Source organism: Phacochoerus africanus, chromosome 8 (genome assembly GCF_016906955.1).
Source record: "Phacochoerus africanus isolate WHEZ1 chromosome 8, ROS_Pafr_v1, whole genome shotgun sequence".
In the NCBI taxonomy this organism is placed as follows: Eukaryota; Metazoa; Chordata; class Mammalia; order Artiodactyla; family Suidae; genus Phacochoerus; species Phacochoerus africanus.
Window position 1 is genome coordinate 119,927,656 of NC_062551.1, and position 19,109 is coordinate 119,946,764.

The 19,109-nt window shown below is 47.2% G+C and overlaps 1 protein-coding gene across 6 annotated transcripts in view; it reads left to right on the forward strand.

Moving 5' to 3' along the window:
* Window positions 1-19,109, forward strand: part of FHOD3 (formin homology 2 domain containing 3) — a 556,170-nt gene that overhangs the window by 329,215 nt on the left and 207,846 nt on the right. For all 6 annotated transcript variants that reach the window (XM_047794147.1, XM_047794143.1, XM_047794144.1 and 3 more), the window contains exons 7-8: window positions 7,002-7,113; window positions 14,535-14,629. In XM_047794147.1, coding sequence (XP_047650103.1) covers window positions 7,002-7,113; window positions 14,535-14,629 — 207 coding nt within the window. The remainder of the gene's footprint in view (window positions 1-7,001; window positions 7,114-14,534; window positions 14,630-19,109) is intronic.

Sequence of the window (19,109 nt, forward strand, 5' to 3'; positions counted from 1 at the left end):
CAGCTACAGCTTCAATTTGACCCCTAGCCTGGGAACCTCCATATGCCATGGGTGCAGCCCTAAAAAAACAAAAACAAACGTACAAACAAACAAAAAAAAATGCTAGACACCTGAGTTCTGTACAGGCTTACTTCATGCCCTCCCTGTGGGTTTAATTGGAAGTTTTTTTTTTCATTTTTTAATGTTTTATTGAAATATAGTTCTTTTATAATGTAATAATTTCTGCTGTACAACAAAGCAATTTGGTTATACATGTTCATACATCTGTTCTCTTTCAGATTCTTTTCCCACATAGATTATCACAGAATATTGGGTCGAGTTCTCTGTGCTCTACCGCAGGCCCCTGTTGGCCAGTTAGTCCATATACTTCAATGTGCATATGCCAGTCCCACTGGATTGGGGGTTTGGGACCTGAAATATGCTTAAAAACACCAGCCAAGCACTGTGTTGGCACCATTCCGCTCCCCCTGCCCCCCCATGCCTCCCACGCATGAAGGTGACACTGGAGTCCCGAGTTGTTCCCGCAATCTGGAGGCTTGGTCCTTGAGTGCAACTTGACCTGACAAATGTTACATCCCTGGGTCATCAGGCACTCTCTTCCTCTGAAGCCTCATGGCCTCAATTTTATTCTGTGGAGGAACAGAGAGTGAGAATGACAGCTGCAGCACAGAGTAAGGCTCAGCCCCACTTCCCACAAAGCTGGCTATGTACTTATGAGAAACACAGTCCACAGCTGCCTCCATGTTCCTCTCCTCGTGCAAAGGGGTTGTTTCAGAGTCTTGTTATATATGTTGTTTTAGCTGCATGTTGTAAAGCAGTATAAAGTGTAATTTATTATAATGGACAGCATTGAAATTGAGTACTAGTATTTCCTAGAACATAATTATAGCTGACCTTTGAATTATATCGAGGTCAAGGACACAGACCCTCCAAGGAGTTGAAAATCTGCATTTAGATCATAGTCAGCTCTCTCTATGTGTGGTTCCTCCCTATCCACAGTTCCAAATCCGTGGTTCTGCCTCCATGGATTCAACCAACTGTGGATGGTGTAGCACTGAGGTAATTACTTTTGAAAAAAATCTGCATATAAGTGGACCCATGCATCTCAAGCCCATGTTATTCAAAGGTCAACTGTATAAAAAAATCAGTAGTGTGTAGCCCAAAGTCTCGATCTAGACCCCCAGTGTGTCTCCTCCAGCCTTACAAGAGTGGAATGATTGGTATAAGCAGAAACGCAAAGGTTGTCACACGGTCCTTCTGCTCCACCCAGAAGGATCAGCTCTGAGCCTCTCTGCCTGACTCTCCTGCTCACTCTAAGGATCCCGCTCTGGAAGGTGCCCTCTGTTCTCGGCACCCTGGCTCTGAGGGCCTCTGGCAGGGAGATGCTCTCACTTGTGTGGTGGGTAGGGATTCTAACTCCTCTCTCTGCAGTGGGATGACCATCTCCTTAAAGGCAGAGCCAAGGCTTCCTGACTCCCTTACAGAACCTCGCTGGGTGCTGGATGTCAGGAAGGCACTCAAGACACTGAAAGAAGAGGAAGCATCTCGGGACTGGGAGGGACTTTAAATGGGCTCAGCCAGCTCACCCCCACCCAGGTTCTGAATTCCTTCTGCAATAGCCTTAGCAAGGGCCACTCAGAACCTCTGGACATGGGCAGTCTGCTTCCCCATGTCTGATGGGTCTTAGAAAGAATCACTGTTTCGCAGATCCCTGTGGCCCTGTTTAACTGTTTTGTGACCAGTTGCTTAGTCTTGCCAAGTGATTGATACTCCATTAGAATAAGAATCAGGAGTCCCAGTGCGGCTCAGTGGGTTAAGAACCCACCATAGTGTCCATGAGGATGCTTTTTCAATTCCTGGCCTTGCTCACTGAGTTAAGGATCCAGCATTGCTGTGAGCTGTTGTGTAGGTCGAAGATGGGGCTCAGATTTGGCGTTGCTGTGCCTGTGGCGTAGGCCAGCAGCTGCAGCTCTGATTGGATTCCCTAGCCTGGGAACTTCCATATGCTGCAGGTGTGGCCCTAAAAATAAATTTTTTAAAAGAGAGAGAGAATGAGAATCAATTCTTTCTTTTCCTTCAGTGCTAGACAGATAGGCAGGTATTTGAGCCTATAAGTCTTTGGAATGAAACCCACATTGGAACATGAAGGAGCTTCAGGAGGTGCTGAAAATCTTATTGGCCTTTCGCTGCCTCGGCCCTTTGAGAAGCCGTCAGTGTCCCAGCCCTGCAGTGGTGTGTCAGCATCTATGCCTCTTGTCCCCACCCTCCTCATTTGAGGTCCTCCCTCCTGCTGCCATGATGGGCCTGCCTCTCCTGACCCATGGCTGGCCTCTGGTTTGCCTCTTTTCAGCAGATTGGGAGTCTCAATGGCCACTCCTGTTAGAATGTGTCTTAGGATAAAGTGCAGTGGCACCAAGTGTGGATTCTTAAGAGCTTTGAGATGAGCAGCATGTTTGGACTCAGAAGAATGGATGTGTGGCCTCTTTTGTGGCTGCTTCAAGGCTTTGGAGCATTTTGATAGCATTCCAGATACTTGAGGACATTAAATTAGGTGATTCCTGGATAAATGAGGGTTTGATGCAGAAAGCTTTTGAAGTCAGGTACTTTTATTAACTTTCAAGTCTGTGCCATGAAGCTAGTGAGGTATTTCTGAGGAGGAGTCCTGCTGGATGTAGTTTGATGATTAGTTAGGACATGCTCACAATTAGTACCATTCATTTCCATAAAATTAATGTGTGAATGCTCTCTTTTTTCCTAAAGTAGTTTAACTATCTAATATGTTTGTGATTCATTTTACACAGTAAGGCTTCCAAACGTACATGAACATCAACTTAGACCCAGTAAAAGCCAAACTCATAGAAGCCTAAAATCATGAATCAGAAGCATTTAGGGATTTTTAAAAGTAAAATCACAGCACCAAAAGATCTCTAAACAGAGCCTTTCTAGCAAAGGAGAAGATGGCATGAACCGGCATGTCGAGATTAATAGAAAAAAAAAAAAAAAAGACTTCCTGAGAAAATTGGTTTCTCACTCAGAGAGGGATTCTGGGTCCCTGGGACCCTGCCAGCCCAGGCCCCATGACCACAGAGATGCCCAGAAGGAACCTTGGTGAGACAGATGTAAGGGGCCCTGCTGGGACCAGCTGATGGGGCGGTGGGGGTGGGGGGGTGGCTGGGCAGCAGCCAGATTCTTTCCCACAAAGGCACTAAGGAGGCTTAAACCACATAATCATAGTCCACTCTCTGAGGAGGTCACCAAGCCTGGACTTGCTGGGTTGTTTTATTTACTGGGAGAAATCTCTTCAGCTCTAAATACACAAATAGAACACCATTCCTCATGCCTTCCCACCTACCCCAGAAGAATACTCTGAAATGTGGTCTATTCCCAGTCCAGGAGAGCATAGGCCCAAATGTGGGACTCAGGTATGAAGGTGAAAATGCTCTGACGAGGGAGTCCCCAATGGTTCAGTGGGTTAAGGATCCAGCATTGTCATTGCTGTGGCTCTGGTTACTTCTGTGGTGCCAGGAACTTTTGTATGCTGTGGGCACAGCTGAAAGAAAAAAAAGGAGGAATAGAGGGAGGGAAGGAGGGAGGGAAGGAGAGAGAGAGAGGAAAAGCAAGGAAGGAGGAAAGAAGGAAAGAAAATGCTTTAAAGAGTTCAACAGGGAACTATATCTAATCTCCCAGGATAGACCATGATAGAAAATATTATTAAAAAGAATAATGTATATAAATATGTGTATGACTGAGTCACTTTGCTATACAGCAGAAATTGGTACCACATTGTAAATCAACCATACTTTTAAAAAAAGGGAGAAAGAAAGAAAATGCTTTAAAGAGTTCAAAGACCTCACATGAACTGTTCCCACTGTGATAAAAATGTCACCAGGGAGAGTTCCTTTTGTAGCTCAGAGGTAACAAATCAGACTAGTATCCACGAGGATGCAGGTTTGATCCCTGGCCTCACTCAGTGGGTTAAAGATCCGGCATTGCCATGAGCTGTGGTGTAGTTCGCAAATGCAGCCCTAGCCTGGGAACTTCCATATGCCGCAGGTACAGCCCTAAAAAGACAAAAAAGAAAAAGAAAAAAAAGAAAAGATATCACCAGGAGAAAGGAGCCCAAAGCACTGCTTGTCCTCAGTACATTTGTGGGGGAGCCTCAGCTTTGCTGAGACTGGGATGGAGTGGGGGATGGAAGTGGGGCCCAGGAGACTCGCTCCCCACACTTAAAGGTTTGGGTTTGCAGAACAAGCTTCAGTGCAAAGGACATGCTGGCCGGCACTTCATGTGCAATACTGACCCAGCCACTCCTTGGATGTGATCCTGTTTCCAGTGTATCAGCTAAAAAAGCATCTCTGCCACCAGGTAGCTTCTGTTTTGCTCTTCTAGTCACCAGGGGTGGAGTAGGGGTGGGGGTGGCAACAGAGGAGTATCAGGTGAGCACATGTATATGTAGAAATTTCAGGTCATGATAAAGGATGTGAAGAAGATAAAACAAGGTGATGTGAGTGACCAAGGGGTTCCTTCAGATGAAATAGTCAGGAAGCCACTTCCCCTGAGAGGAAATGTCTCAGACCTGAAGGGTAAGGAAAGGCCAGTCCTGTGGTGTCTGGTTAGGGAATAACCAACGAGAAGATGGTGAGTCATGGACCAGCTATGTGCAAGCACATAGTCACATGACTAAAGGCGGCTGGTGGGAGCACCCTGGGCAGAGGGAGGGTGACAGGAAACGAGGTCAGAGAGCTTGGCAGAGGTGGGGACGTAAAGCCAGCAGGGGTGGATTCTACCCTGAATGTGGTGAGTGGAGAATGCAAGTGTCACACTGGCTGCCACTGGAGAATAGATTTCACGGTGACGAGCCCAGAAGTACTTAGGAAGTTCTCACGGTAGCCTAGGGTGGACAGGGTGATGGGGACATGTCAGGGGTAGCTCCTGACAGCCCTGGAAGATGGAGTCATTGTGGGGTCCGGTGGGAGGAGTGCAGGATGACTCCCACTCCCACTCAGTGGATGGCGGGCCTTGTCCACAGGTGGGGACCTGTGGAAGGAACCTGCTAGGGGTGGTGAGTTGGGTAGAAGGAGCATGTGTGTAAATCAAGAGTTCTGTTTTGGTCACACTGACATTGAGGAGTGATGATGTCAGGTACCAGGCCTGGAAAGCTTTGAGTTACAGAGGGATTTTTTTTTTCCTTCTTTTTAGGGCCACATCTGGGGCATATGGAAGTTCCCAGGCTAGAGGTCAAATTGGAGCTGCAGCTGCCAGCCTACGCCACAGCCACAGTAACTCGGGATCTGAGCCTCATCTGCAACCTACACCACAGCTCACAGCATTGCCGGATCCTTAACCCACTGAGCAAGGCCAGGGATCGAACCCTCATCCACATAGATACTAGTTGGATTCTTAACCCACTGAGCCACAACGGGAACTCCAAGTCCCTAATATTTTGATGTGAGCAGGTGCCTAAGGGAGGCACTGGGCCTTTCTCAGTCACAGAGCAAATGAAGAGCCTGGAGTCAGTTCTCTACAGCTTTGGGGATAGGGGTGAGGGGATGTGATTCTTAATCTCTCTCCTTTTATTGACATAGAAACAACTCACTTGAAAGTCCATGGAATATTATAAAGTCAGGATATTACCCATCATTGGTCTTTCCTATGTGTATGTCACACTAGTATCAGATACCCCTGAACTTCCAGATTACCAGTCTCAACTCTAGCAATTACACAAGCACTCATGAAAGAAAAAGACAAACAGACCTGTTCTCTATCTTGTCAGATTTGTAAGAAAAGCCAGTTCTGTTGATTGGCTGCTCATTAGGTGATTCATTCATTCAGCCAGCGCACATGGCTGAGCCTGCTCTGTGCCAAGTGCTGTTCCAGGCCCTGCAGGCAGGATGCAGATCTGGTGCCTCTCTCCTAGCAAGGGCTTTCTCTCTATGGGGGGCCACTTGTTGGGGGTGGAAGGAGCAGCCTGAGGCAGGGCTGCTGTTTCTCAGACTCAAGATTTGAACCCATTTCCAGGATGGAGTTGGCATGTGAGTTCTTGAGAAGAAGGGAGGTGCTTGTGAGGAAGTGGGGTGCAGGAAAGGAGACCCCAGGTGAAGATTGTAGCAGCAGCCCCTGGGGGACAGGTAGGGAGCTAAACTGGATGCTCCCCGCAGGCTGCCGCAGCCCCTGGCTGACCAAGCTCAGTTGGGGATCTGTGGCAGCTTCCACTGGGAAGCTAGGGAATTGCTTCAGGGAGTGACCCTTGGCCCCCTGAAGAGGGCACCTGGGCTGTGTGTGGCTTCTCAAAGGTGCTATGTCCTGGGCCCAGGGAGCTGGGTTAAGGCCCTAGGAAGCCTTCAAGCATGGTTTTAGGAACCAGATGTGGTTCAGGTGATCTGTTGAGACTTTGGACGAGATGCCTGCTTCCTCTCCAGAAAATTGAGAATTGAGTATTCTAGCCCCACAGTGATCTAGTCCAAATAAAATGAAATAACTGAGGAGTTCCCATCGTGGCTCAGTAGTCAATGAACCCAGCCACATCTGTGAGGATGCAGGTTTGATCCCTGGCCTCGCTTACCGGTTAAGGATCTGGTGTTGCCATGAGCTTTGGTGTAGGTTGGCAGCGACAGCTCCAATTCAACCCCTAGCCTGGGAACCTCTATATGCCACCGGTGTGGCCCCAAAAGACAAAAAAAAAAGATAAAAATGAAATAACTGATTCAGCAACCTCTACCCTGTTTGATGAGAAACCATTGGTGTGAGCACGGGGGCCAAAGACCCTGGGTTCGAATTCTGGTTCTGTTTCGAGCTGTATGATCTTGAGCAGGGTACTCCGTGCCTCAGTTTCCCGATCTGTGCATTGGCAATAATACTAATGCCTACATTCTGAGGCATTGATGAAGGCATCCATGGCCTTGCTGAGAAGAGTGGCTGGGAGTAGCCAGCGCTGTGTGCTAGCTGCTCTTAGGGGTCCCTGCTGTGTCTGAGGCTCCACAACAGTTGTCTTTTTCCTGCAGTTCCGCCTGGTGGTGAAGACCGCTCTGAAGCTGCTTCTGGTCTTTGTGGAGTACTCAGAGTCCAACGCGCCTCTTCTGATCCAGGCCGTGTCTGCTGTGGACACAAAAAGGGGTGAGTGGTCCCTGCGCACGGTTTCATCACAGTAAAATTGTCTCATGGAAGAAAGCCTCCACTTGTTACATGTTCAAAACAGAACTAAGAATGAACAGAATTCAGAGTTCCTGCTGTGGAACAACAGGATCAGCAGTGTTTCTGTAACACCAGGATGCAGGTTCAATCCCCGACCCAGCACAGTGGGTTAAAGGTTCCGATGTTGCTGCAGTGTAGGTTGAGTATGTGGCTCAGATCTGATTCCTGGCCCAGGAACTCCACAGGCTGTGGTGCGGCCAGAAAAAAAAAAAAAAAAAAAGAACATAATTCCCTTTGTGTGGACTTCTTACTGCAGGAAACACATTTTAAAATCGTTAAGTGTATAGAGATTAGGGTAGGGATGGAACATGGTTTGACAGTGCAAAAAAAGCACTCTGGGCTCACCCAGGACAGGTCAGACCTAAGCTTATCTCTGTGCTCTGTCTTTAGCCTCTGGATGGAACACACAGCAGCATCTCCTTCTCTTGTCCCATCCTGTTGGGATCACTCTGGCTCCTTCCTCTCTTCCCCTCATACCTGCTTCATCAGCTCTAACCCCTAGAAGTCCCCTGAATGTTCTCCCTTCCCTGCATTGCACACTCTAACCCTCTCTCACTAGGCATCCTTTGCCTCCTTGAAAGTGATACCCTCCCCTCTGCTATTGGAAGATTCTGCTACGACACAGATGTGGTTCCATCACTCCCCACCTAAAAACTGCCTTGAGGAGTTTCTGTTGTGGCTCAGCAAGTTAAGAACCCAACTAGTACCCATGAGGATGTGGGTTCAATCCCTGGCCTCGCTCAGTGGGTTAAGGATCTAGTGTTGCTGTGAACTATGTGTAGGTTGCAGACAAGGCTCCGATCTGGCATGGCTGTGGCTGTGGCAGAGGCTGGCAGCTGCAGCTCTGATTCTGCCCCTAGCCTGGGAACCTCCATATGCCATGGGTGTGGCTGTGAAAAGAAAACAAACAAAAAACCCTGCCTTGTTTCCCAGTGCTCACAGAAAGGACCTGACCCTTCCCTGTCCAGCCCCTGTCCACCTGACACCCCAACCTTCCTATCTTGGATCAGATGGGCATGTGCTTTCAAAGCCCCCGTGTGCCCCCTTCTTTGCTATGTTATTTTCATTGCCCATCTCTCAGTGTGTCCCCTGCTGGAGGGCAGGTGTCTGTCTCCTTCTGGTGTTCCAGCAACTGGCTGACCCACAGCAGGTAGGCCTGTTGTTCACACTCAATGACAAATGAACTTTGGATTTGCTTTACTGTATAGCATGCTGTGGCCCCTATGATATTCTTAAGCCTGAACTAAAATGGGGTATTGTGTTTTGTTTTGTTCTTTGAAAAAATAATTTGATTTTGTTCCTCAGGAAGACATTTTTATTAATATTATCATCCCCTCAAAGACTCCACCAAGAACAAAAGCTTGATAAATTTATTATTTTTTCTTACGTTTATAACAGTAATACTCTGTAGAAAATTTGGTGGCGGGGGGTAGTAAATAAGACCATAAAAAAACCACCTCTAGGAGTTCCCTGGTGGTTGAATGAGTTAAGGATAAAATACCTCTAATCAAACAGAGAGAATTGTTGCTTACATGTTGGTGTATTTCCTTATGTTTTTTTTTTTTTTGTGTGTGTGTGTGTGTGTCTGTGCGTGTGCACACATGTTTATGCACAAGTCGGTTGAGGGATAGCTGTCAAAAAGGAACAAGAGGCTTCAATAGCCCCCTTTGATTCAAACCACTTGTGTCTCTGACTCAGTGTTGCCCAAAGACCCACATCCAGGGCTGAGTCCAAAGATGAAAGGAAGCAGGTTACTAGTTACTTTGCAAGTTTGAATAAAAGTTAGTGAAAGCCATCCAGGACCATGAAACGAGCTCCTGCACTCTCCCCACCAAGGCACAGGCAGCGGTTAGTCCCCAGCACAGTGAACTGCAGGCTGGAGGCGACTCCTGGCCTGTGTATAGGGGTGTCAAAGAAATAGTCCCTAGTGTGTAGTCAGGGGCTGTGAGCCTGGAAGGTAGATCCCAGATGGTAGCAGGTTTCTTTCTACCCCAGCCTGTTGCCATCTGAAGCACGAGCATGTAAACCCTCAAGGCCAAGAGTATATCAACGGTACCTCCTGAGAATCCTGCTGAAGGCTGCCAATGGCTCAGAAGCCAGGCGTGGCTTTCCCAAGGCCAATCAGTGAGGCTTAGGGCCAAAGGTGGGTGTTCAGGAAGAATGAGGCTGGTCCTTTCATTCATCCTTGGAAGATGTGTCCTCCATCCCCCAACCCTCTGGGTTTCTTTAGGACAATTAGGAGACACTTTCTTTTCCTGTCCTACATTTCAGGTAACCCATGGGCCCTCGTCATGGGAACCGTGTTAAAGGGGACAACCTTCTTATGACCTTGGGGTTCTCCTTGGGCTTTGTTAGGTTGAGAGCCCATAGTTTCCTTCCTTAGACTGCGCATTTCATGGAAGGCGTGTCGTGGGGGTAGGGGGTGATCCAGGTGAGCCCAGGGCCGGGCACCCCACCTCCAAGATGCCACCTGCAGGCCCAGTCAGGGGATCTCGGCTGTACTCTCTCCCCCGAGACAAAACGGTGGCCGCCTTTTCCCAAGGTGTAAAAATAGAAAAGCGAAACAGCTAATGGACTGCTTTCTCAACGTCACGATTTTTGCCTATCAGATATCTTAAGCTTTTGGTCAGTACTGTCATCTCTCTGCACTGAGCACTGGCAGCTGAGAATGAAAAGGAACAGCATGGATGGGAATACTCAGCCAAAGCTTATCGGGTGTGGCTCAGTACCATGGTTCTCTGTGATATGTGTGGTCTTGGCCATGATTTTGTAATGTATACATATAACATCATCCCTTTTGACTGCTAGTAAAATTGTTCCTGGACCCTGTGATGGAATTGCATGTAAATGTGTCATGCTGTTCTGCAGCAGAAGCATGATTTGCAGGTGTGTTTCCACCTGGTGGGTTTAGACGCTGCTCTCTGGGCCCCTCTCAGCTGGACGAGAGAATAGATGGAGGTGCCAGGGGGCTGCCCAGTGTGTCCCTTTCTACACAGGTTTATAAATAGGCCATACATTTGACTCCTCGAGGTAGCTTTAGACTCATTATTCTGGGGACTAGAGTGGAGAATGGGCATGTTTAAAGTATATGTAGAAAGGACTTCTTTGGAAGGTGGGAACTGTTTAAAGAATCAGCAAAAATGGGAGATGGGAGTTCCCATCATGGCTCAGTGGTTAATGAATCTGACTAGTAACCATGAGGACGCAGGTTCAATCTCTGACCTCTCTCAGTGGGCTAATGAGCTGAGGTATAGGTCACAAACACGGCTTGGATTCCACGTTGCTGTGGCTATGGCGTAGGCCAGTGACTACAGCTCCAGTTCGACCCCTAGCCTGGGAACCTCCATAGCCACAGGTGTGGCCCAAAAAAAGTAAAAAAAAAAAAAGAATCAGCAAAAGAAAGCCAACAAATGAGCTAAAAGTCCTCAAAATCAGTGCTACCCTACAGCAAATGAGGTTGTCCCTGAACAGATTCCTCTGTTGTTTCATAAACATCATGCTTCACAAACATGGGTTGATCAGAACGGTCCACTCTGTGGGAGTACCCACTGTGATGCAACGAGGTCAACAGTGCCTTGGGAGCACTGGGACACAGCTTCAATCTCCGGCCTGGCACAGTGGGTTAATGATCTGGCATTGCCGCAAATGTGGCTTAGGTCACAACTGTGTCTTGGATCTGATCCCTGGCCTGGGAACTCTGTATGCTACAGGACGGCATAAGGAAGAAAAGGAAAAAAAAAAACAAAACAAAAAGAGTCCACTTAATGAACATGGATGGACAATTTACTGTTTGGCCAAGAGGGGGCCAGTTTGGGAGCTGTGATAAAAGCTGAGGGGTCTAAGTGCCCAGTAGGGACTTGTAGATATGTATGAATTAATGAAAATTAAAAGGACCTCATTTGATCCAGGCAGTTGGCACTTTGGCTCAGAGGCTAGAATGAAGCAGTGGATTTGAGTCAGACTCTAGGGCGTGGCTCAATGTCCCACCTGTCTGCTCTGACTGCTGGACCGTCCTCTCTCCTCACCCTCCCTTCCCAGTGGACGGGCCAGGCCGGAAGAGAGAGGCAGCGAGCACTCATGGAAGCCCACGAGAGGGCCTGGCTTGGTCATTTTGCCCCCATCACAGCCTTCCTTTTCTGGGGACCTTCCTTGTGGTGATCGGCAGGAAACTGGTTGAGACCCCCCCTCCCCCTGCCCCCTGGGCAGGGTGCACCTCCCTCTGACTGTCTAGGTTTGCCTCTCAGACAGAGTGTGAGGCAAGTGGCCAGACTGGGTAACTTGGTTTGAAATGTCATTCGTAAATCTTGAGTCCTGCTCATTCGGCTCAGCACTGCTTTTGAAGAAGTTCATTTGAATGTGAGGGTGATGAGATAAGACACAATTTTTTTTTTTTTACATTTTAATTTGTTTGTCTTTTTAGGGCCCTGCCATGGCATACAGAGGTTCCCAGGCTAGGGGTCCAATTGGAGCTGTAGCTGCTGACCTACACCACAGCTCACAGCAACTCCAGATCCTTAACCCACTGAGTGAGGCCATGGATCAAACCTGTGTCCTCAAGAATGCTCATCAGATTCATTTCCACTGAACTACAAAGGGAACTCTGAGATAAGACACAGTTTTAAACATGTGTATCACACCTGATTAACAAGGGGAAAAAATGCAGCCAGCCTTTAAAGCGATCCTAGGCTCGAGGAGACATTAATCTGTGAGGGATGCACAGAGCAGGGTGGAGGTTTGAGTGGACTGAACTCAAGCTCTGTTTGCACTGGTATTTAAAGCACAAGGATACCAGTTAAGTGTCCATCAGTCCTGGTGAAAGGCATGGAATATGCTGTATTTGTGTGTACAAGGCATCATGCAAGACATCTTAGTTTCTTTTGTGTTTATACAGAGACGCCAGGGGTTGGGGGAGTAAGAGGAAGGGAGTATTGAGTAATTTGCTCTGTGCTTATTTTTTCTGGGTTGAGAGAGGGGCGCTGTGGTTCGATGGGAGGAGGGGCCTGGCCTGGGAACCTGTGTGGAAGGCTTGTGGGTTGGTGTGGGTGCCCTCCCTGTCCCCCCGCCCACCACCACCACTGCAGTGACAGCCACTGCTGTTCGTGTGTCTGGTGTACAAGAGACACAGTTCTAAGCCTTTTTCGTTTTTAGGGCTGCACCCACAACATATGGAGGTTCCCAGGTTAGGGGATCAAATCACAGCTGTAGCTGCCAGTCTGTACCACAGCCACGCAAGCCGTGTCTGTAGCCTGTGCCACAGCTTGTGGCAACGCCAGATCCTTACCCCAAAAAGCGAGGCCAGGGTTTGAGCCTGGATCCTCATGGATACTAGTCAGGTTCCTAACCTGCTGAGCCACAATGGGAACTCCTCTAAGCCTTAAAAAAAAACCTCATTTTTTTTGGACAAATATTTAAGTGCCAACCGGGTGTTTGCCAACATCAGAGAAAAACCAGGCTGTCTCAGGAAGCCTATATTCACTCCAGCATTTGGGGTGGAGGAAGGGGAGGGTGGAGTTGGAGGGAGCTGGATGATAATGATGAAGGAAATCATTGTTTGCTGATGTTCTCCATCAGGGCTCAGGAGAAACAGCCATGTGCAGCATCTCTGTGACACCCGCAGTGAGCCTGCAGGGTGCAGATGATCCCTTTGGTTTAGGTGCATTTCCTGAGCCTCCGTTCATTCCATTCCTCAGGGGCTCAGTTCCCTTCTGTTACATGAAGGGGGAAGATCTATCTGTCAAACCATATCTGTGTCTTTCACATTGTGTAGTAGGTGCCTATTCCTTTTAAAATTTGCCTGTCTTCTTATTGTGTGCATTTGACCTTCTGGGTCTTTTAAAACTGCCCCAGTTGAACCCACTGGATGCCCTCTCAGAGGTCTCCATTCGCAAGTCGGCATATATTTTATTGAGCACCTGCTCTGTGTCTGGCAGTCTGCCAAGAGCACAGAGATAAGACAGGGTTCATCGATGCCCTTGCTGAGCTTCTGTTTTCAAGGTCAGGCAATCAGCTCTGACATGACTCATCTAAAAACCAGCATTTGGGGAGTTCCCGTCATGGCTCAGGGGTTAACGAATCCGACTAGGAACCATGAGGTTGCAGGTTCTATCCCTGGCCTGGCTCGTGGGTTAAGGATCTGAGTGAGGATGCTATGAGCTGTGGTGTAGGTCACAGACGCAGCTCAGATCCCACATTGCTGTGGCATAGGCGGACGGCTACAGCTCTGATTAGACCCCTAGCCTGGGAACCTCCGTATGCCGTGGGTGTGGCCCTAAAAAAGACAAAAGACAAAAAAATAAAAAATATTATAATAAAAAGGTCAAAACCAGCATTTGGAACACACTAGTATTAGATTATTTTCGAATTTAATTTTATCAGCAAAAATAAGCAGTAATCCCTTTGAGATCTTCCTAGAGGAAATGGGAAAGAGCTTCACATTCCACACAGCCGCGCCAAGGGCAAGGCAGTACGTCACTGTGATGTTTATCTCCTGGGTAGGAAATCATGGCAGGATGTCGTGTCCCCTTTGTAGCTTTGGCTTGGCTTGGCAGTGCAGAACATGGAGGGTTTTCCTGCTGTCCCTGGAGCTATAGGACAGCCATCAGGAGCCTCCCCGTTGGAGTCCCACTGTGCAACCACCTCTCGTACCAAACCCTCCACTACCATCACACTGCAAGAGACAGACCTCCTTTGCTGAGTGACAGGCTTGGCTCAGTGCTTTACCTCTTAAGTGCTTTTACTATGTGCTGACATGTGTTCCTGTGCATATACCCAGCTGTTCTGTTTTGATGATAAATCTCTTGAGGACAGACTCCCATAGACCCAGTTCCTGGTACCTGGTTGATGTTTAAACAGTATTTGTGCCTTGATTGAATGGAGATAATATACTTCTGTTCTTGAACTGTTTGCCAGATGGATGTTTCACTGTTATCGTTTGGAATCAGCTCCTTGAGGAACTGTAAAGCTCTCCCGCATCCCCTTTCCTTGCTGGAGATGGACACTCACAGACTTCTTATAAAGAATTTCCACAGAAATGCATGGTCTAAAAAGCTGCACATGAATGGGATTTTTAAATTACATATTTAGCATACAGAGAAAATTTCAAGCAAATTGATAGACATTCCGACACTGAAGAGTCTACATTTTCAAGTAGACGAAGTTGACATGGTGTATTGTCACTTGATTAGAAGCATGTTCAAGTCCACCCTGAGGATGGCATCATGCTTTGAAATTTGGTGATTGAAGGGCACTGCCATCATTGGGCATAAGTCTCTGGATAAACTCCAATGTGAGTTGGTAAGGACTGTTGGATTGCTCTTCCTAATGATTTTTCCTTTACTCCCTAGGAGTCACACCCTGGTCAAATATCATGGAAATCCTGGAGGAGAAGGATGGGGTCGACACGGAGTTGCTGGTTTATGCGATGACTTTAGTGAACAAGGTTGGTTGATGTTTGTGATGGGTTGAATTGTGTCCCCGCCAGAAGGTGTGGGAGCCCTGACCCCTGGTACCTGTGCACGTGGCCTTATTTAGAGCTAGGATCTTTGTAAATGTAGTCAAGTTACGATGGGGTCATTAGGGTGGGCCCTCATCCAATAGGACTGGTGCCCTTAGAAGAAGAAGGAAAGAGCTACAGAGAGGGAAGACAACATGTACACACATACATGAGGAATTCAGCATGTGGAGGCAGGGGCAGAGACTGGAGTGAGGCATCTGTGAGCCGAGGACCACTGAAGAGTGCTAAGGATGCTCAGCAGCCAGTCTAGGATGAGGCAAGGAGCCTCCTCCCCTAGAGCCTTCAGAGGGAGCATGGCCATGCCAACACCTTGACATCCAACTTCTAGTCTCTCAAACTGAGAGAATACATTTCTCTTGCTTTTTTATTTTTGTTTTGCTTTTTAGGTCCGCACCTGCAGCATATGGACGTTCCCAGGCCAGGGTTGAATCAGAGCTGTAGCTGCCGGCCTGTGCCACAGCCACAAGACACAGGATCTGAGCCACATCTGTGACCTACACCACAGCAACGCCGGATCCTTAACCCACTGAGTGAGGCCAGGGATTGAACCTGTGTCCTCATGGAGACTAGTCTGGTTCATTACTGCTGAGCCACAATGGGAACTCCACATTTCTGTTGTTTTAAGCCACCCAGGTTGGGGTACTTTTGTTGCCGCAGCCCCAGGGAACTAGTACATGTGAAAATCCAAGATTTGCCCTCTGAATGAGAACCATGTCACATGCACCCCATGGTGACAGAGGAACATGCTTCAGAGTGCTTTTTCCAAGAGCCAACCCTTTACACCCATGCAGAGTATGTGTGCACGTGTGCACGTGCTCATCCATGTGAAGGTCTGAACACCCTGCACACTTTCTTTGCTTAGGTCTTTCTAGTAAAGCCGGAAAGAGGACCATGAGAACTTTATGGCCGCTTTTCCTGTCAAGATGTCCCCCTAAAAACATTTTTCTTTGAGAATATAGATTAGCAAGTTTTACTCTTGGAAATGGTTCACTGTTGGGCAGAAACAAAAGCACTTTTATTCCACAACTTATTGAATTCTGATTGCTGGGGTGAGGCACGGAGTTCTGAGGGCAGGTCCCATCCTCCTCCTGTTGATGGTAACCTCACCCTGGTGCTCCCAGCTGTCCCATCACACCCTCCCTGGTCACCAGCTCATGAGGCAGCACTTGTCTTCAGGGTCCATCCCGAGAGGTTCTGCTCTGACAGTGGCTGACCAGGGACAGCCTCCTCTCAGGACTGAGGTTCTTTGCTTCCAGGGCTCGGGGCCCTTCCTCATTAACAACTGAGGGAGGGAAGGGTGGTTTTCTCTGCCCTGGACCCCATGCATGACGTCAACCACCCCAAGGGCCTCCCTTTGTCCTTTCCAGGCTGTCAGGCGAAGGCCTGTGAGACCAACCACAGTGATGGTTAGTTCTTTAGAAAAGACCAGAATCTCTTCCCAAAATGTACCTGGAGAAACATCCCTCCTGATGACCTGGGAACAAATTGGTAGAAAGCAGCATAATATGAGAAGTAATTCTACTGGATATTAAAATGTTATACAAACTCTAAGAATTAAAACACTGTGGTTCTGACTCTCCTCAGCAGATGGTTGAAGCAGAGGGGCTCCGAAACAGACCTCAATGCACAGGACAACCTGCCCTGTAATAGAAATCCATCCATGGGGATGGTCAGCTTCTTTCATGATCGGGAGAGGTTTTGCTAAATGAAGGCAGACAGAAACCTACTTTGAATATATACCAGAATAAATTTCAGAGAGATTAAAAAGTTCAATGTCACACATTAAACTATAGAAAAATGAGAAGAGACTAGAGATGAAGATTAATTAGTCTCTGTTCAGTGAAGGTTATTTTATTTATAAAACTGGTCAAAAAGATTCCAAAGCAAAGGACTTAAATATTTCACTGTGTAAAAATCATGAAAGGTCTTACTCGTTAAATGAAAACCACAAATAAAAGCTAAAGGCAAGGGACAAACTGGGAAATCGTTTGCAAAAAATTGGGCAGAAAGTGATACTCCTCTGAATATACCAAGAACCCAGTGGAAAAATGAACATTAACTCTAATGAGATTAAAAGAAATATCTAGTAAAACAAGCCATTTTCTCTGAGTCACATGAACAGTGATTGCTTTTTCATGAAATGCCTTTTGTTGGTGAGGTCACAGGAAATTTCCTACAGTCCTGCCGGGGGATGGTACCATTTTTCTGTAAGATAATCCTAAGAATTCTGTTTTTATTTTCAAATCTACTTGTGAATTGATTTTACCATGTAGTTTTAGAGCAATTTTCCTTTTTTTTTTTTTTTTTTTTAAAGATGAGGGTCATCTACTTCCTGTAATTTTTCAGCCACTGACGTTGTTTTAGAAAACATGGAATTCAGCAAAAATGGCTGTTTCACTCTTGCAGTGTTTTTGTTGTAATGCTATCCAGCTTAATGGTGGAGGCCATGCTTGGCTGTTTTGATGATCCAAGCAGTGTCTGAACAGCCTGGGCATCTTGCTGCCAATCACTGGCAAGAGCCCAGTGCGTGTCACACTCACCTTGGCACCCTGTGGCATCTAATGTCCAGGAATTCCTCACTTACTCTTTCTCCTCTGGCAGTTTTGTCTCACCTTGTGTCAGTCCTGGCCCAGAGCAAGTCCAAGAAAGTCCTGAGGACATTCCTCCAAAGGTCATCCTTTCCTCACAAAGGCCAGCAGGCCAATGGCCCCCATGCTGGATTTTGTTTTCTTTTGTTGAATTTTAATCACATGTATCATCCCAGTTGAGTGAAATCTTGGAGATCCCAAATGACGTAACACATTGAAATGCTCATATGGGTCTGGCAAAAATTCAGACTCTGAAATCTGGGTGCGTATGTTGCTTTTTGAACCCTTCTTTCAACAAAATAGAAGATGACCTAATGACATGGAATTCAAAACATTAGCATTTTTCTGGACAAAACAAGGGTCCTGAATTCTAGCCTGTTCCTGGTTCTGACACCGAAGTCTGCTCCCTTCGTTAAACAGGAACCTAAACAAGGGGTTTCCAAGATCCAGACTCATCTCCCCAAGGCCCCTGCACCCATGTTATCAGAAGTTCTGAGGAAGCATCAGAAACTAACCATTTCTCAGCCTGCAAGCTGCAGTTGCATAGTGCCCTGTCTTAACACAGCTGCAATCCCCTCAGTGGGAATCCCCGACTTTGGGGGCTCAGATACTGACCACCTTGTAGAATGGGATGAGGTAGGTGGGGAGGGGGAGGGGTGTTACTGTGGGGCTGCCTTGGCGTGTCCAGAGGGGGAAAGAGAGTCACACCAAGTGTTTGCTTTTAGTTTTGATTTTATTGTTTTTTGAATTGTCATACAGTAAAGTTGACTTCTATTTCTTTTTTTTTTCTTTTTTCTTTCTTGGCTGACCCTTAACATATGGATATCCCGGGCCAGGGATCAGATCCAAGCTGTGCCAAAGCCAGATCCCTAACCTACTGTGCTGGGCCAGGGGTCGAACCTGTGTCTCAGGGCTCCATATGGAAACTCCAAAATTGACTTTTTTCTTTTGCTGTCTAGCTGTATATAGTTATGGATAACCTTCACAATTAGGGTATAGAACAGCTCCACTTCCCCGGGCAAACCTCCCTTATGTTTTCCTTTTATAGTGACACGCTGATCCCCTATTCATACCCCTGACAACCACTGATTTATTCTCTATCACTATAGTGTTGTCATCTCACAAATGGGACTCATACAAGATGTAACCCTTTGAGGCTGACTTCTGTCACTCAGCAGCCTTAGAGATTCATCTGTGTTACTATGTGTATTAAGAGTGCCCCAGAGGTCCCATTATGGCTCAGTGGTAATGAACCTGACTAGTATCCATGAGGACGTGGGTTTGATTCCTGGTCTCGCTCAGTGGGTTAAGGATCTAGTGTTGCCATGAGCTGTGGTGTAGGTTGCAGACGTGGCTCAGATCTGGTGTTGCTGTGCTGTGGTGTAGGCTGGCAGCTGTAGTTCTGATTCAGCCCCCAGCCTGGGAACATCCATATGCCACAAGTTCGGCCCTAAAAAAAAGGAAAAAAAAAAAAGAGTTTGCCCCTTTCTGCTGCAGTATAGTGTTCCCTTGTGTGAATATACCACCATTTGTTACTTCTTCATGCATTGAAGGAGATTTGGAGGTTCGCAGCCTTTGGCTTTCACAAAGGCTCCCACTGTGAACACTTGCATATAGGCTTTCACCACACTGGTTTTATCCTACAAGAAAGATTTGATGGAAAGAAAACCCAGAGAGAGGAAAATCACGTGTCTTTGAGGACAGAGCTTTCTCCCTCTGCGAGTGGCTATAAAGATTTACTTGTCACAACCCTGGCAAGACAAGGTCTGAGAGAGAGCAGGAAGTGTGTCCTGAGTGTCACCTGGAAGTGAAGGCAT